This window comes from Natrix helvetica (genome assembly GCF_964273705.1).
Source record: "Natrix helvetica genome assembly, chromosome: 2".
Taxonomy (NCBI): domain Eukaryota; kingdom Metazoa; phylum Chordata; class Lepidosauria; order Squamata; family Natricidae; genus Natrix; species Natrix helvetica.
The window spans coordinates 11,534,064-11,549,133 of NC_138552.1; the positions used below are offsets into that span (position 1 = coordinate 11,534,064).

Here is a 15,070-nt window from a genome sequence, read left to right on the forward strand (position 1 = left end):
GGCACAGGGCCTAGTTATATGCAGGATCGCATCCTGCCCCACACATCCCTACGACCAATTCGCTCACACAGAGAGGGACTTCTCCGGGTGCCGTCCGCCAAACAGTGCCGGGGGGCGACACCCAGGAGCAGAGCCTTCTCTGTGATGGGCCCAGCCCTATGGAATGACCTCCCCCGTGACATCAGGATTACTTCCGATCTCCGCTCCTTCCGTGTACAGCTGAAGACCCACCTCTTTCAATTATCCGGCCTGGCTCAATCGCAATCGTAATTTTCCCATTCCTCCAAACTGTTTTTTAAATTGTTCTTAAATATTAATTTTATTGGGTTTTTACAATTGGGGTATTTTAAAGCAGATTTTTAACTGTCTATAGATGTAATTTGTTTCCTCCTCCGTGTATGTATGTGTGTTGTGTATGTATGTACGTTGGGTGTTGTTATATATTTTTTATGTTATATGCTCCATTGTACGCCGCCCCGAGTCCTACTTGGAAAGGGAGCGGCTAATAAATCCAAATTTATTATTATTATTATTATTAGATAGATGTCAGCCCTCCCAGGTGAAAGAGTAAATGAACTATTCTACTTTATCGCAAGACTACAGTAACAGAATTTTGCAAGTTGAAAGTACACCCTTCCTGCCTGCCACTTTTAACTGCCTGATCTATTAGGGCGGGTCCTTTCTCTGTTTCCTTCTGTGACTGTTAAGCAACCGTGGACTCCTGCCCCTGATTGGATTGCTTCCTTGTGTGTCTCCTTCTTTTTTTGCTTGAAAGCCACTAATGCATCCCATTATAATCCACACTCAGGGTTGTTTTCAACTTGTACCCAAAGAGACTACAAATTGTTAGGGAATTTGCAGGGATGCACAGCTGAGGTTTTGCAGGGGGTAACGTAAATATATTATTGCTATACTTAACAGCGGTTGCTTTTGGCTGTCTCCAGCCAAGACTCACCATGGCGCATAAGAGAACAGGGAAATAGACAACACAGGCATGCAAAAATAATTACATCATGAAAACCTCCCTCATCCATCATGAAACAAGGAACCAGCTATGAAACAAAACATATTTTGGATTCAAGAGCACCGTTGAGCCCAACATTTCCATTGCTAAGCAAGACAGTTCAATTTTGTCCCATTTTGTGACCTTTCCTGCCACAGGAAAGACCCCAGGACACTGCAACCGCCATAAAATGACAGTCGCCAAGCCTCCAAATTTTGATCACGTGACCGTGGAGATGCTGCAATGGTCATCGGTGTGAAAAATGGCTGTGCCCCCTTTTTTTCCAGTGCTGTTGTTAATTCTGAACGGTCACTAAATAAATGGCTGTAAATCAGGGACTACCTGTACTTTCATTGTTTGTCACCTGGTGCTCTAGAGATTCTAAGAAGGAACAGTGTGTTCATCTCCATCCTAGTAAGAATGGAGGCATCATGGCTTCGGTGTCAGTGTCTTCTAGATCAGTGGTTCTCAACCTGTGGGTCGGGGCCCCTTTGGGGGTCGAATGACCCTTTTCACAGGGGTCGCCTAAGACCATCGGAAAACACATATTTTCGATGGTCTTAGGAACCGAGACACCTATTTTATGGTTGGGGGTCATCACCACATGTGGAACGGTATTAAAGGGTCGTGGCATTGGGAAGGTTGAGAAGGTTCTAGAGCAAAGGGATTCTAGATGTTCTGACCTAGGCTTCTCCAGCATTACAAAGCCGAATCCTTGTTCCGATAAACCCCTTTTATTTAATTGACTGTGAATTCTTCTCCAGCAAAGTCTTTCCTCTCCCACAGTCTTTCAAGATAGTTCACAATTATCGACCTTTATCAGGCTTGGAGAGTGGCCAGGCCGATATCTTTCAGACGCTGCAATACTTGGCAAGAATGCAGGCATGAACTCATTGCCTCCTGCAAACTCCACTCCCCTTTTGCTCCTCTTTTATTCCCTTTGGGAGGGGCCACTCACCGTCCACCTGTGGCCTTACTCCCAAGGCGACCCGTCTTCCTTAGCTGTTCCCTTCGTCTGGCAACTCTGCACATACGCACACTGGCAACAGACTCCAGCTGTTCGTCTTCCTCACTGATGTCTGACTCGGAAGGCAGCTGATAACTGTCAGACGGCCCTGGCCCCACCTCTGCCTCCGACACAGAGCCCTCATCCAAGCCTTTCCCAGACTCCAGGATTGGCCCATGTTCCTCCCCAACCTCCTCACTGGCCGTTCCTCTGGTGGGCCACATCACTAGAATAGTCCTTGACTTACAACCATTTGTTTAGCAATTCTTCAAAGTTACGACGACACTGGAGAAAATGACTTGTGACTGGTCCTCGCAGTTAATGACCATTACAGCATCTCCATGGTCACATGATCAAAATTTGGGTGCTTGGCATATATTTGCAACTTTTGCAGGATCCTGGATCATGCGATCACCATTTGTGATCTCCCCAGCTAGAATTCCCACAGAGGAAGTCAATGGGGAAACTGGCCAACGTAATGACTGTGTGATTTAATTTAACTGCAGTGGTTCATTTAATAACCATGGGGGGAAAGGTAATAAAATCAGGACTGAGCCACTTAATAATTATTTTCCTTACCAATGGAAATTCTGTTTTGAATTGCGGTCATAAGCTGAGGATTAGCTGCATTGAATTCATCTTATATATTTCAGGCTGGGTTGATGCGTCCCTTTAAATTGCAATGTAGTTTGTGTTTCAACCATGGTTAGTTTATTTAGCAAATTACAAATAAACCACAACACAGTCAAGGAGCCATGGTTAAAATGGATCATGGTTCAGCAAACTGAAGCAATCTAACTGTAATGTGTTGACCAGTCTTGAACAAAATTTAAACCCCATATGATCCTCCTTATTCATCTACAACAGAGGTCTGGAGAATTCTGGGAGTTAAAGTCCACAAGTCTTAAAGTTGCCAAGTTTGGGGACCCCTGATCTACAACATCTCGATTTGCAAAGTGGATTTAAAACAGTTTCCTTCTGCAGCTCCAGTCTTCTCTGCTGCTTGTTAATTTGCTCTAAAACTATTAATTCCTGCAGGCCACTAAGATTTTGCTTGCATCCACCTAGTTCATCATGATACCTTATCATTCTACGCAAAGCTGCTTTTGTTTCTAATACCCAGTTTCCAACTGGTTGGGTTGCTAAGCAGTGAGTAAATAAACTTGGCCAACAAGACCTTCTGAGCTAGTCTGGTTCCTACAGAAAGTAACAGTTAGGCAACAATTCAAAGATGTGAGACAAAATTGATTCTGCCACCCACACACAAGTTTAAGCGGTCAACTCCGCACTGTGGTTGCAAAAAGATTTTTTAAAAAGAAACAACAACAATAGGCATGTTAGCTTCCTTTGTTGTTGTCAAAAAATCCAAAGGACCTTTAAGTTACTGGCATCAAATGAGATGATTTAATTTATGATCATATCTTTGCTTTATATAATGTGGAACAGAATCTTATTTCAAAGCCAGAGTGCATAATTTTAGCCCAGCATACCAATTCATAATTAGGGTAACATAATAGTGCATCTAGAATTTTAGCCTTTGTAAAGTTAATTAGTAACCTGAACCCTGGAAGAATGTGATATCATGGAGCAACTTGTTCAGAATTTAATTGTTTAACTTATAAATTGCACCTCTGCATTTATACAGAGTGACTTTCTGATTATTTTGTTGTAAGAATATAATAAAGTCACATTATTTTTGTTGGAAGCAAAATACTACACTACCTTTGATGATCAAGGGACCACAGTTAACATTTTGGGAGAAGAGAGATTCCTGAGGTTTAGGGCACTGATGCAAAACAGCTGGAGTTGTTCCTATTGGTTGGCATAGGTAAAATGAGTTTTCTCAATATGTTTTAAAGTTTAAACTATATTAAGCTTAATCTCAATCTGTCTGAGTAAGCAATTTGTGGCTTTCCAGATGTTGCTGAACTTCCACTCCTATTGGAACTCCTGGTGAGAGACTCTGTACAGGTAGTCCTCGACTTGTGTCCATGCTGGCTTAGGAATTCTGGGAGTTGAAGTCCACAAATCATAGGGGCCATGGGTCCCCACCCTTACTTATAGGATACCAACATCTAGGTCAGCCCCACCAAGTCAACCAGGGCAGAAAACCAACTCCACCAGAAGGCTAGAGTGACAGTTTATTAAAATTATACTTATTTATTTCATTTACCTACTAAACCTGTATGCCACTCATCTCTCTATCACAGTGATGGAAAACCTTTTTAGCCTCGGGTGCCAAAAGCACGCATGCATGTGCTGTCGCATGCGCTCGTGTGCCCATCCCCATTATATATATCCCCCTGTGCTCTACACCCTGTGCATGCACGCAGGACCCCCCCACTTCTGGTGGGCCTGGTAGGTCCGTTTTTTGCCCTCCCCAGGCTCCAGAGGCTTTCTAGGAGCCTGGGGAGGGGAAAAACGGCCCAACATGCAAACCGGAAGTTTAGGAATGGACTTCCGGGTTGCCCGTTGGGCCATTTTTCTCCCTCTGGAGGCTTCAGGAGGATTCCCTGCAAAACAGCCCCAACGCGTAAACTGGAAGTCTGTTCCTAAACTTCCGGTTTGCGTGTTGGACGAAAATCAAGGCCACAAATCAGAGCTGAGAGGGCACACGCCATAGGTTTGCCACCACAGCTTTATCAAGTGACTTACAATACCATGAACAGCAGCACGAAGCATTTACAGAATGGAAACATTTACCCCTCGGACATGAAAAGTTAAAACATTCAAATTAATATTAAAATGAATAAAAAGACCATTGTGTAGACCTGGTGGAAGTGGGATCTTCTCCTGATCTACTAGCCCCCTCCAGAATGGGGTGCACCCATCAAGATTAATAGGCAAACCCAGGTTTGTTTCAATTTAGTTTCTGAGCTTGTTGTTACCAGCCTAGCTAATGTCACCATCAGGATTTTCTTGTCCTATTCCTCTTTAGCTTATAAATGTCGCGCACGCAGAGCGAACCGGTTGTTAAACCGGTAGGATCTCCCACCCCTGGGCAAATTCACTTAACTGTCTGGCTTAGCAATGGAAATTTTGAGCTCAACGATACTCCTCAGTTGAGGGCTACCTGTATTTTATATCATTTCCTTGCTACCTGCTGTTGGATGTTTCATGAAGGAAAGTGGTACATTTCCCTATTGCAGGAGGATGTAAATTTAGATGCATGGAAGAAGGAAGGAGGGAGGGAGGGAGGGAGGGAGGGAGGGAGGGAGAAAGAAAGAAAGAAAGAAAGAAAGAAGAAAGAAAGAAAGAAAGAAAGAAAGAAAGAAAGATTTAGACAAATTATAATGTCAGGCCTGCAGCCATATTCATTTTGGATCTTTGGCCTGCCACACTTTCTATTATTCTACTGTGCCGCTTCTATTGTGGGAAAATGGGAGGGGGGGATGGTACGCAGTTAAATGCTATGTAGCCAAAACAAAATTCTTTCTAGAAAGCCAAGGTCATCTTTTGTCTTTGCACCTGACCAGAACTGGATGGGTGGAACTGCCAGCATGGCAATGGAAGATTGGACCATGGGATGGACTTGTGGGTGTGGGGGAAAGATCTTGAACTTTCAACTGGGTGGGGAAAACCGGGAAGCTTTCAGATTCGGGTTTTCCCAGATGTGCCAACAGGGCTCTCTTAATAAATTGGAACTTTGAGCAATACTTTGCCTTGGACTCTGATTTACTTTTGGATGCTATTTGGAACCTTGACAGATACGTTGCTCTCTGGGTTTCTACTTTGGCATAGTTCCAAGGTAGTATTGGGACTAATCAATGGTGCTAGAACTGGACAATATTTGAGAAGGAAGGATAAGCCACTGATGTTCGTCCATCGTGTTCGAAGAGGACCTTGACATCTAAGAGGTTGTGGGCTGGCCACAATGTGTCTGCAGGTTGCTGGCAAGGCCTATGCGGGCACGAAATGTTCTGCCACAAGTTGGGCAGACCTGTGTGGGCACCATTGTTACAGCATTTGCAGCTCTGGCTTTGCGGAGTGCTCACTTCTCTTGTGCCGTGGTTGTCCTTCTGTCCTCAGATGTCTGGCAGATGTCTTGGTGGATCAGCGAGCGCCATGTCGGTCGATCTTGTGACAGGGTTTCCCAGGAGGTGATGTCAATATCCAGGGACTTGAAGGAGGCTTTCAATGTGTCTTGGTATCGCTTCCTTTGTGATTGCTTTCCTTGAGGCAGCTCACTGTAGAGGACCTGTTTGGGGATGCGATAGTCCCATGGTGGTGAACCTACAGCACGTGTGCCACAGGTGCCACGCGGAGCCATTTCTGAAGGCACTTGAGGCGTTGCCCTGTCATCTCCAATGCGCATGTGTGCGCTGACCAGCTGATTTTCAGGCTTGATTTTAGGCTGTTTTTCCCCCTCCTGAGGCTTCAAGGAAGCCTCCTGAAGCCTCCGGAAGGAGAAAAACGACACAACGGGGAACCCGGAATTCCATTCCCGAACTTCCAGTTTGCGTGTTGGGCTGTTTTTTGCCCTCCCCAGGCTCCTAGAAAGCCTCTAGAGCCTGAGGAGGGTGAAAAACGGACCTACCAGGCCCACCAGAAGTGGGGGGGGTCATGCGTGCATGCGCAGGGGGCACAGCGCAGGGGAGCATTAGATAATGGAGATGGGCACGCTTCTGGAGCCTGGGAGGGCGAAAAACAGACCTATCGGCCCCACCGGAAGTCGGAAAACAGGCTGTTACTGGCCTCCGCGGGGTGTGTGTGTGATGACGACACAGGGGAGGCCGTTTTCGCCCTCCCCAGGCTCCAAGAAAACTCTGCGCGCATGCACGAGTGCATGTGTGTCATGCACACATGCGCAGAGGTTCCGGCATAGGGGGGGGGCATTCAATTATGGGGTGGGCACGTGCTTTTGGCATCCGAGGGGAAAAAGGTTCGCAATCACTGCGATAGTCCATCCTTGCAACATGGCCTGCCCAGCGTGTCTGAGCTTTCGTTAGCAGGGTTTGAACTGATTGCAGGCCTGCTCTGGAGAGGACCCCAAACAGTGGCGGTAGAACTGGACAATATTTGAGAAGGAAGGAGATAAACCATTGATATTGCGGAGAAAGAACGTTTTTTGAGAATACTCTTAGCTGTGAGGCTCTCTCCCCAGTGGGATGGTGGAGCTGGATGGTCAGAGAGCAGGAATTAAACTACGGGAACGTCTGCTGATGACTTTGGAAAGAGGATGTTTCAGAGCAGGGGACAAACACACCAAACCAGCAGCCCTAGGAAAACTTTGCCAGGAGTGACCTTAGGCGCTAGGACAGTTGTTGCCTGCTGTTGGCGCCCAGCTGCTATTTATAGGTATTGTCTAAAAAACACACCAAGGCCTTTGCAGACAGTGGCTTTGGGCCAGACGTGATTGATGTTTTAAGGCAGTAGACTCTCTTGGCCTCTGCCAAGGAGGACACAACATCTCTTGAAGACTGGGAGTTGCGGGAGAAGCTCCTATCCCGGTTAGATGTCAAGAAAAAACGTGAGACGGCCATTTTTCGAAGATGATGATTTGTTGGGCTCTGTTCCTCATTCTAGCCCGAGAGAGCCACTTAAGTGAAGACACAATTAGCATCTCTACTTAACAACTGGAAGGATCTGAATATTGTTGGTAGCAGAATTGGGCAACATGGGTGGGAGGAGATGCCTTTTTGCAACAGATTTAGGCTTGGTCTTCCTTCCTTCCTTCCTTCCTTCCTTCCTTCCTTCCTTCCTTCCTTCCTTCCTTCCTTCCTCTTTCTCTTTCTCCCTCCTCTTTCTTTCTCTCTCCCCCCTCCCGCCCTCTTTCTCTCTCTCTCTTTCTTCTCTTTCTCTCATTCTCCCCCCCTCTTTCCATCTCTCTCTTTCTTTATGTATTTTTCTTTCTTTCTCTTCCTCTTTTTCTCTTCCTCTCTCTCCCTCCCTAGCTTTCTTTCTTTTTCTCTCTGCCCACTCCCCCCTCTTTCTTTCTTTCTCTTCTCTCTCTCTTCTTTCAAGGTGTTGATTATCATCTTCAAAGCGCTCCATGGCACAGGACCTAGTTACCTGCGGGATCGCATCCTACCTCATACATCCCTGCGACCAATTCGCTCCCACAGGGAGGGACTCCTCCGGGTGCCGTCCACTAAGCAATGCCAACGGGCGGCGCCCAGGAGTAGAGCCCTCTCTGTGATGGGCCCAACCCTCTGGAATGACCTCCCCCTCGATATCAGAACTACTACCGACCTCCGCTCCTTCCGACAGAAACTCAAGACCCACCTGTTCAAATCAGCTGGCCTGGCCCATTTATAGTCCCATTTTATACCTCCTGGCAAATATTTTATCCCGGGATAGTTTTTAGGGGTAGTTTTTATGCATTTTAAATTTTAAATTTGAACTTTAACTTATTGTACAGTAAATTATATGTTACCTCCTCCAGTCACACCTATATCTATTTTATATTTATATTTATGTATATTTATTGTGTTTTTAATATGACTGTACACCGCCCGAGTCCCTTCTGGGAGAGGGTGCGGTTTAGAAATCAAATAAAAGTTAAAGTTAAAGTTTCCCTCCCTCCTTCCCTCCCTCCCTTACCCTGTCTTCTCCCCCCCTCCTTCCTAAATGGATTTGCCAGCCATCTCACAATTTAGGCCTCTCTGAGCAGAGGTTGAGTCTTGATGTTGCTTGCATCTGTGATCTTTCTTTAAGGATCTCTTTTTGTGGGTTTAAGTCCAAGTATGAGCATCCTGTTTTGGGATCTCCTCTTTACCTCTTCATCCATTGAACTAAAAAAGCTTGCTAGCAGGGAAGCTTGTGTGTCCAGGGTTGGCTACAAACTTCATGTTCGCCAGCTGTTTCTTTTGCTTTCACTTTGCAGTAAAACAACGTTGCGTATTTCATGTAATTTATAGCACTTACTGTAAAATAGTGCCTAGCAAAGTAAAAGTGTTCACAGTCCAAACTTGGGAACTTTAAGACTTGTGGGCTTCAACTCCCAGAATTCCCCAGCCAGCCATGCTGGCTGGGGAATTCTGGGAGTTGAAGTCCACAAGTCTTAAAGTTCCCATGTTTGGACACCCCTGGGGTAAAGGAACAAGTTTCCTTTTCTTGGGTTTCACAGTAACCTTCCCAAACGGATCACCTTTGGGATAAATTTAGCCACAGTTGCCAACCTCTCTTGTGCCCCAGTCAGTTGTGGCACCATTTCTACCTGGGGAGTACAGTACAACACTCTTCAAGGCCACCTTCTTGGAAAGGTCCAAAGTATGCTGAAAAGTGACTCATGAAACCTCCTAATGACCAATTGATACAGAGTGAGAAAGCAACTTCCGGACACCCTTATATAATTCTGTTTACAGCATCAAACATATAACATTATACGGTACTTACTTGATTTATATTATGCCCTTTTATCAGATTTTCATGGCAAAGATACTGGAGTGGGTTGCTATTTCCCTCTCCAGTGGATCAGTTTTATCAGAGCTCTGTCCATTTTGGGTGGCCGTGCATAGCTCATAGCTTCATTGAGCTATGCAAGCCCCTTCGCCACGACAAGGCAGTAATCCATGAAGGGGTCGATCAAACCGGTCAGCCCCAGAGGAGATCAACCCTGACTGCTCTTTAGCAGGCCGGATCCTGAAGATGAAACTCAAATTGCAGAATGAAACATTGGCTTGGAGCAAGAGTCTCTACACTTGGCAACTTTTAAGACTTGTGGACTTCAACTCCCAGAATTCCCCCTGCTGGCTGGGGAATTCTGGGAGTTGAAGTCCATGTATCTTTAAAATTCCCATGGTTGAGAAAGACTGCTGTAGAGAATGCAGAACAAAAGGGCAGAAGGGTTTTTCATAGCATAACAGTATCAAACCCACCCGAAAGGCTTCTATTGGAAAGAATACTCTTAACATTGATTTTTTTCCCCTCTGAATCATTTACATCCCTCAAAAAAAAAAATCTTTGTCTTATTTATAAACAATCTTCCCCCACCCCCATACAATATCCTGTTTAACTAAAATTGGAAAATCTGCTTGTGTCTCTACATTTTTGAACAGTGCTATTCCCTTTCTTCTTTTTCCTCTCTCCTAGGCAAACTATACATAATGTTCTCCCGGTTAAGAATAGCCGTTTCCCCCTGCACATTGGCACACCGCAGCATGCATAGGAGGGAAAAAGGCAAGCCTTTGATGCTTAACCCCAGGACAAACAAGGTAAATATCATGGGGGTGTCATGCGCCATGTCTTAAAATTCACAGTAGGGCTGTGAAGCTTAAAGTAAGATGGAAGTTTTGTGTTTGGACATTAGGCAGTGCCAGATATTAAAAGAGAGAAAGAGATTCTTTTGGTGAGAAAAATAAGTGCCTTTCTACCCCAAATCCAGGCTTGGCTTGGTAGCTCAATTGGGCATTTGTTTCACTGAAACTGACCCATTAGAGCAGTGTTTCTCAACCTTGGCGACTTGAAGACCTGCGGACTTCAACTTCCAGAATCCCCCAGCCAGCATAGCTGGCTGGGGAATTCTGGGAGTTGAAGTCCACAGGACTTCAAGTCACCAAGGTTGAGAAACACTGCATTAGAGGATGCAAAATGTTGAATGAACTTCAGGGCCAAGAATGGCAGCTATAGGGAGTAGGGCTGGGGTGAAATCCACTTATCTGTGCTGCAAGTTCAGTAGCAATGTGAGCTTGCATAGAGTGTGAAAAACGGATACCTGCAAAGGTAAGCGAACAGAGTGATGATGGTGGTGGAATCTCCTGTGCCATACGATTTAGATTAGCTAAAAAGCAGGAAATCCTGCTTCCTACCTAATGTAAATTGTGCGTCACAGCTGATTGTCATTTTTTTTAACCATTGGTTTGAGCAAAACAGTAGCATTTTTACTACCAGTTCGGGCGAATCAGCCCGAACCGGTAGCCTTTCACCCCTGGAGAAGGGTACCAAGGGATTTGCAGATAGTCCTTGAGTTATGATCATAAAGTAATTGCCGATTAGAGTCGTAACTTGTAATGGTTGCAAGTGAGTGGGTTACATGGTGAGCAATTGAAAAGCTATTTTTATTAAACGTGGCATCAATCTCTAGCTCAAATAACCATATTTTTACATTAAACTCTGGAATAGGAAGAAAATGAGCAGCATTCAGTAACATGTGTTAAGTAAGTAAGCTCCCCGTTAGGAGAGCGGGGGTGCAGAGAAGCGTAATGAGAGTGGTATGGAAGAACACGCACAAACCAGCATACAGGGACACCAAATAGTATAAATAATAGTAGTTTACTATGTGGAAATATAGAGGTATTCAGAGTTCAATTTACAGTCCAAGTCATACACGGTTCAGTCAGTCAGTTATCAATGTTCCCAGTTAAGGAATGATCCTTCGAACACAGTCCAGTATCAAATAATCAGTTTAGGCCAGTGGTAGACAACCTGGTCCCTACCGCCCACTAGTGGGAGTTCCAGCTTTCATGGTGGGCGGTAGGGGTTTGCTGTAACTCTGCTTTATAAATTTTATAAAGTAAAGTTACTTCCCTACTTTATAAATCACCATTACTGTGGAACCGGTGGGCGGTTAGAAATTTTTACTACTAACAGAGATACAAAAGTGGGCAGTAGGTATAAAAAGGTTGACTACCCCTGGTTTAGGCTAATGGTAGCAAAAAAACAGTAACTCGCGATACAGTATCAAGCAGTAACCAGGGATCAGCATCTAACAAACAGAGAGCTAACAGCCATTCTGGCTCCCTCTTATGGCTGCTTGAGGTAACAGCAACCAATCACATTACAGCAGTACTTAAAGCTACAGTACTACCATCCTGGTTTATATATTGCTAATCAAACTGTTAGCTTACATTCCTAACAACATGAAAAGAACAAATCAAATGGGGGGAGGTGTTGTCTTGATCAGGAGTGTGACCCTTTTATGACTTGTGGACTTCAATTCCCAGAATTCTTGAATGAGCCATGCCCATTAAGTCATAAAAGGTCTATGGTTCCCCACCTCTGGTCTTTGATTAAGGACAAAGGAAGGAATCCTGTTTCTGATGAGGAGCTGGTAGGATCCCACTAAAATCGTTTGGCCAAAGGGCTTCCCCAAACCTGGAATTGAGGCTAATTTTATCTTTTCCTCTTGCTGTCTCTATTCAGGGTATGGCTTTTACTTTAAAAGAACGGCAGATGTTGGGGCTTCAAGGACTCTTACCGCCGAAGATTGAGACGCAGGACATCCAAGCTTTACGTTTCCATAAGAATTTAACCAAAATGACGGATCCCTTAGAAAAGTAAGAGCCCATTGGAGGAGAATTAACTTTTGGGGTACTGATTCTTTGAGCCTTATTAGTATTGATTTGGAGAAGCACAATTGCAGATATCCCAGATACCTTAGAGCAGGGGTCACCAAACTTTCAGACCTCAGGGACCACTAAATTCATAATTTTAAATCCCACAGGCCACTGATATGATCTGCCTAATGACCGGCTGGGTGAGCATGTCTAGGTGGTCACGTGACTGGATGGGTGTGGCCAAATCACGTCGAGGGGCACCTTGCTGGTCTCTACTCACCCCTCCCAGCTATTCCTCGCTTCCTTGCCCGGGCTCCTTAGGGCCCCAATAGGAATCAGTTGCTGGAGCTAAGCAGCCACCACGACAAAGAGTTGGCAAAACAGCTGGCTCAGTTCAAATTGGATCTGACCGAGAAGGAGGCTCAGCAGAAGCACCTCACTGAGGGCTACGAGCATAGGCTTCCCAAGCAGAGGGAGGACCTGCAGGAGTGCAAGGCCAGGTACCAGTGCCTGGAGGCTCAGCGGGCTAAGATGGGCAGCCAGTTCCAGGCCATGATGCAGTCCCACTGGAACGAGGCCCTCTGGCTCTTCGTCACCAGCAGCACTTCCCTCCAGCCTTCACCAAAGCCCCACACCAGGAGGCTGAAGCAGACCCCAAGTCGGAATTTCTGCCCCCCTCCGATCCACACAAAGAGATCCCAAAGGGGGAGACTCTCTGCAGCAACACAAACGTTCATTGCATGTATCCGTCCCAGGGGCCGTAGTTTGAGGACCCCTGATTTAGTGCAATATAAAAAATGCAAATAATTTTTCTGTGGACCACCAAAATTTTCTCATGGACCACCAGTTGGTGACCAGTGCCCTAGAGAGGGGAGAATGCTGGTTGCTGGAATTGTCCTTCAGAAGGGGCCAAATGCATTCACACCCCTTGTCTCTATATCTTATTTTTTTTGCAAGCCGTCTCTTCCATTCTTTGCCAGTTTCAAAATATTCCCAGGATTCGGATTTTGTTCCTGATTTTAATACAGTGGGGTTGGGTTGGCGGGCTACCTTCAGCACTCCCTATCCTGTATCTGCAACTTCTCCAGAGTCTTCCAGGATCACCTTACCAAAATTCAAAGGCAATTTCATTTTAATAACATTTTTTAAAATAAATTCAGCCCCTTGGGGTAGGTTTAGTTCTGAGTGAGGTCTTGAAAGTTAGGTCTAGTTGTTAAGGTACCAGGATAAAAACTAAGAGGCTGGAAGTTCTAGTCCCGCCTTAAGCATGAAATCTGGCTGGGTGACCTTGGGCCAATCATCAGGGGACTGTGAGTTCTAATCCCAATAGGATCGAAAGCCCATTAGGTAATTTTGGGCCAATCGTTGAGAGACAAAGGGCTCTAGGCACAAAGGCCAGCTGAGTGATTTTGGACCAATCACCAGGAGATGGTCAGTTCTAGTCCCATTTGAGGCACGTAAGCCAGCTTGGTATCTTTGGGTCACTTTTTCTCAGTCCAACAAACCCACCTCATGCTGTTATTGCTATGAGAAAGATAGGAGGAATATTAGATACGTTCATCATACTTGAACAGTATGGACATATAAAAATAATAAATGTTGGATAAAAATAAAATCTAATTATTTTTCCAGAATTATCCCACAGTATGGCTGAAAATTTAAGTCCCGTGCCTCTGGTGAAGGTGTAACACTCTTACAAATACCGTATTTTTTGGAGTATAAGGTGCACCCCCCACCTACCCCCAAAAAGAGGGTGAAAAACTGGGTGTGTCTTATACACTGAATACAGCATTTTTGGCTTCCCGAAACCCCACCCCTTCACCAAAATGGACGTGCAGAGGATTTGGGAGGCCTGCAAAGTCCTCCTGGGGGCTGGGGGGGGAACAAACAAAAAACGGCCTCCTAAAGTCTCTGTACAACCCTCCTAAAGGCTATGCATGCCCCTTTTTGGCAAAAAATGAGCCCGTTTTTGCGAAAAATGTGCCATTTTTTGCTCGTTGTTGCCACCCCCCCCCCCAAGCCTCCAGGAGCACTTTGCAGGCCTCTCAAACTCTCTGCAAGACCCGTTTTTTCACAAAAAATGAGGAATGCCGAGAAAATATGGTGTGCGTGTGTGTGTACTTACACATGTATTATCCATATTACCTACATATGTATTAGCAATGGGTGGAAACTAATGAAGGAGAGAAGCAACTTAGAATTAAGGAGAAATTTCCTGACAGAACAATTAATTAGTGGAACAACTTGCCTCCAGAAGTTGTAAATGCTCCAACACTGGAAGTTTTTGAGAAGATGTTGGATAACCATTGGTCTGAAGTGGTGTAGGGTTTCTTGCCTAGGCAGGGGGTTGGACTATAGGACCTCCAAGGTACCTTCCAACTCTGTTACTCTATTCTGTTCTATCCATCTGTGTGTATTTCTTTGTTTATAACATTGATAGGCTGCCCATCTTACCTCAGTGTAACTCTAAGTTGTATAGTGTCTTTTTAAGTCACTGCAGTCTTCACTTTAAACATTTGTTTTTCCTTCTTGATTGGGAACATATTTTATGACTTGAGTGTTAATATATAATCTTACTGAGTGGAGTAGGCAAAAACTGGTTAATTGACCATAAAGTGACATACTTATCAAGAGAATGCCATTGTACAAATGTTGACTAATCAACTTGCATTCATTTTTTCCCCTCCCGATTCAAAGGTTTCTGCAATCTAATCCAAGCCCTGTTTTTATGGGGGGAATAAATTGAGATTCACAAAGTTTATTTCTGAATAACTACGCACAGCATTCTGTTTGTAGTCCAAGGTCATTTTCACAACCACCTACTTACATACACAAGAACTAATG

At 44.9% G+C, this 15,070-nt stretch overlaps 1 protein-coding gene across 2 annotated transcripts in view; it reads left to right on the plus strand.

The window, feature by feature from the left end:
* Positions 1-15,070, plus strand: part of ME2 (malic enzyme 2) — a 53,398-nt gene that overhangs the window by 12,623 nt on the left and 25,705 nt on the right. For both annotated transcript variants that reach the window (XM_081942541.1, XM_081942540.1), the window contains exons 2-3: positions 10,044-10,165; positions 12,093-12,226. In XM_081942541.1, coding sequence (XP_081798667.1) covers positions 10,058-10,165; positions 12,093-12,226 — 242 coding nt within the window. In that variant the 5' untranslated portion in view covers positions 10,044-10,057. The remainder of the gene's footprint in view (positions 1-10,043; positions 10,166-12,092; positions 12,227-15,070) is intronic.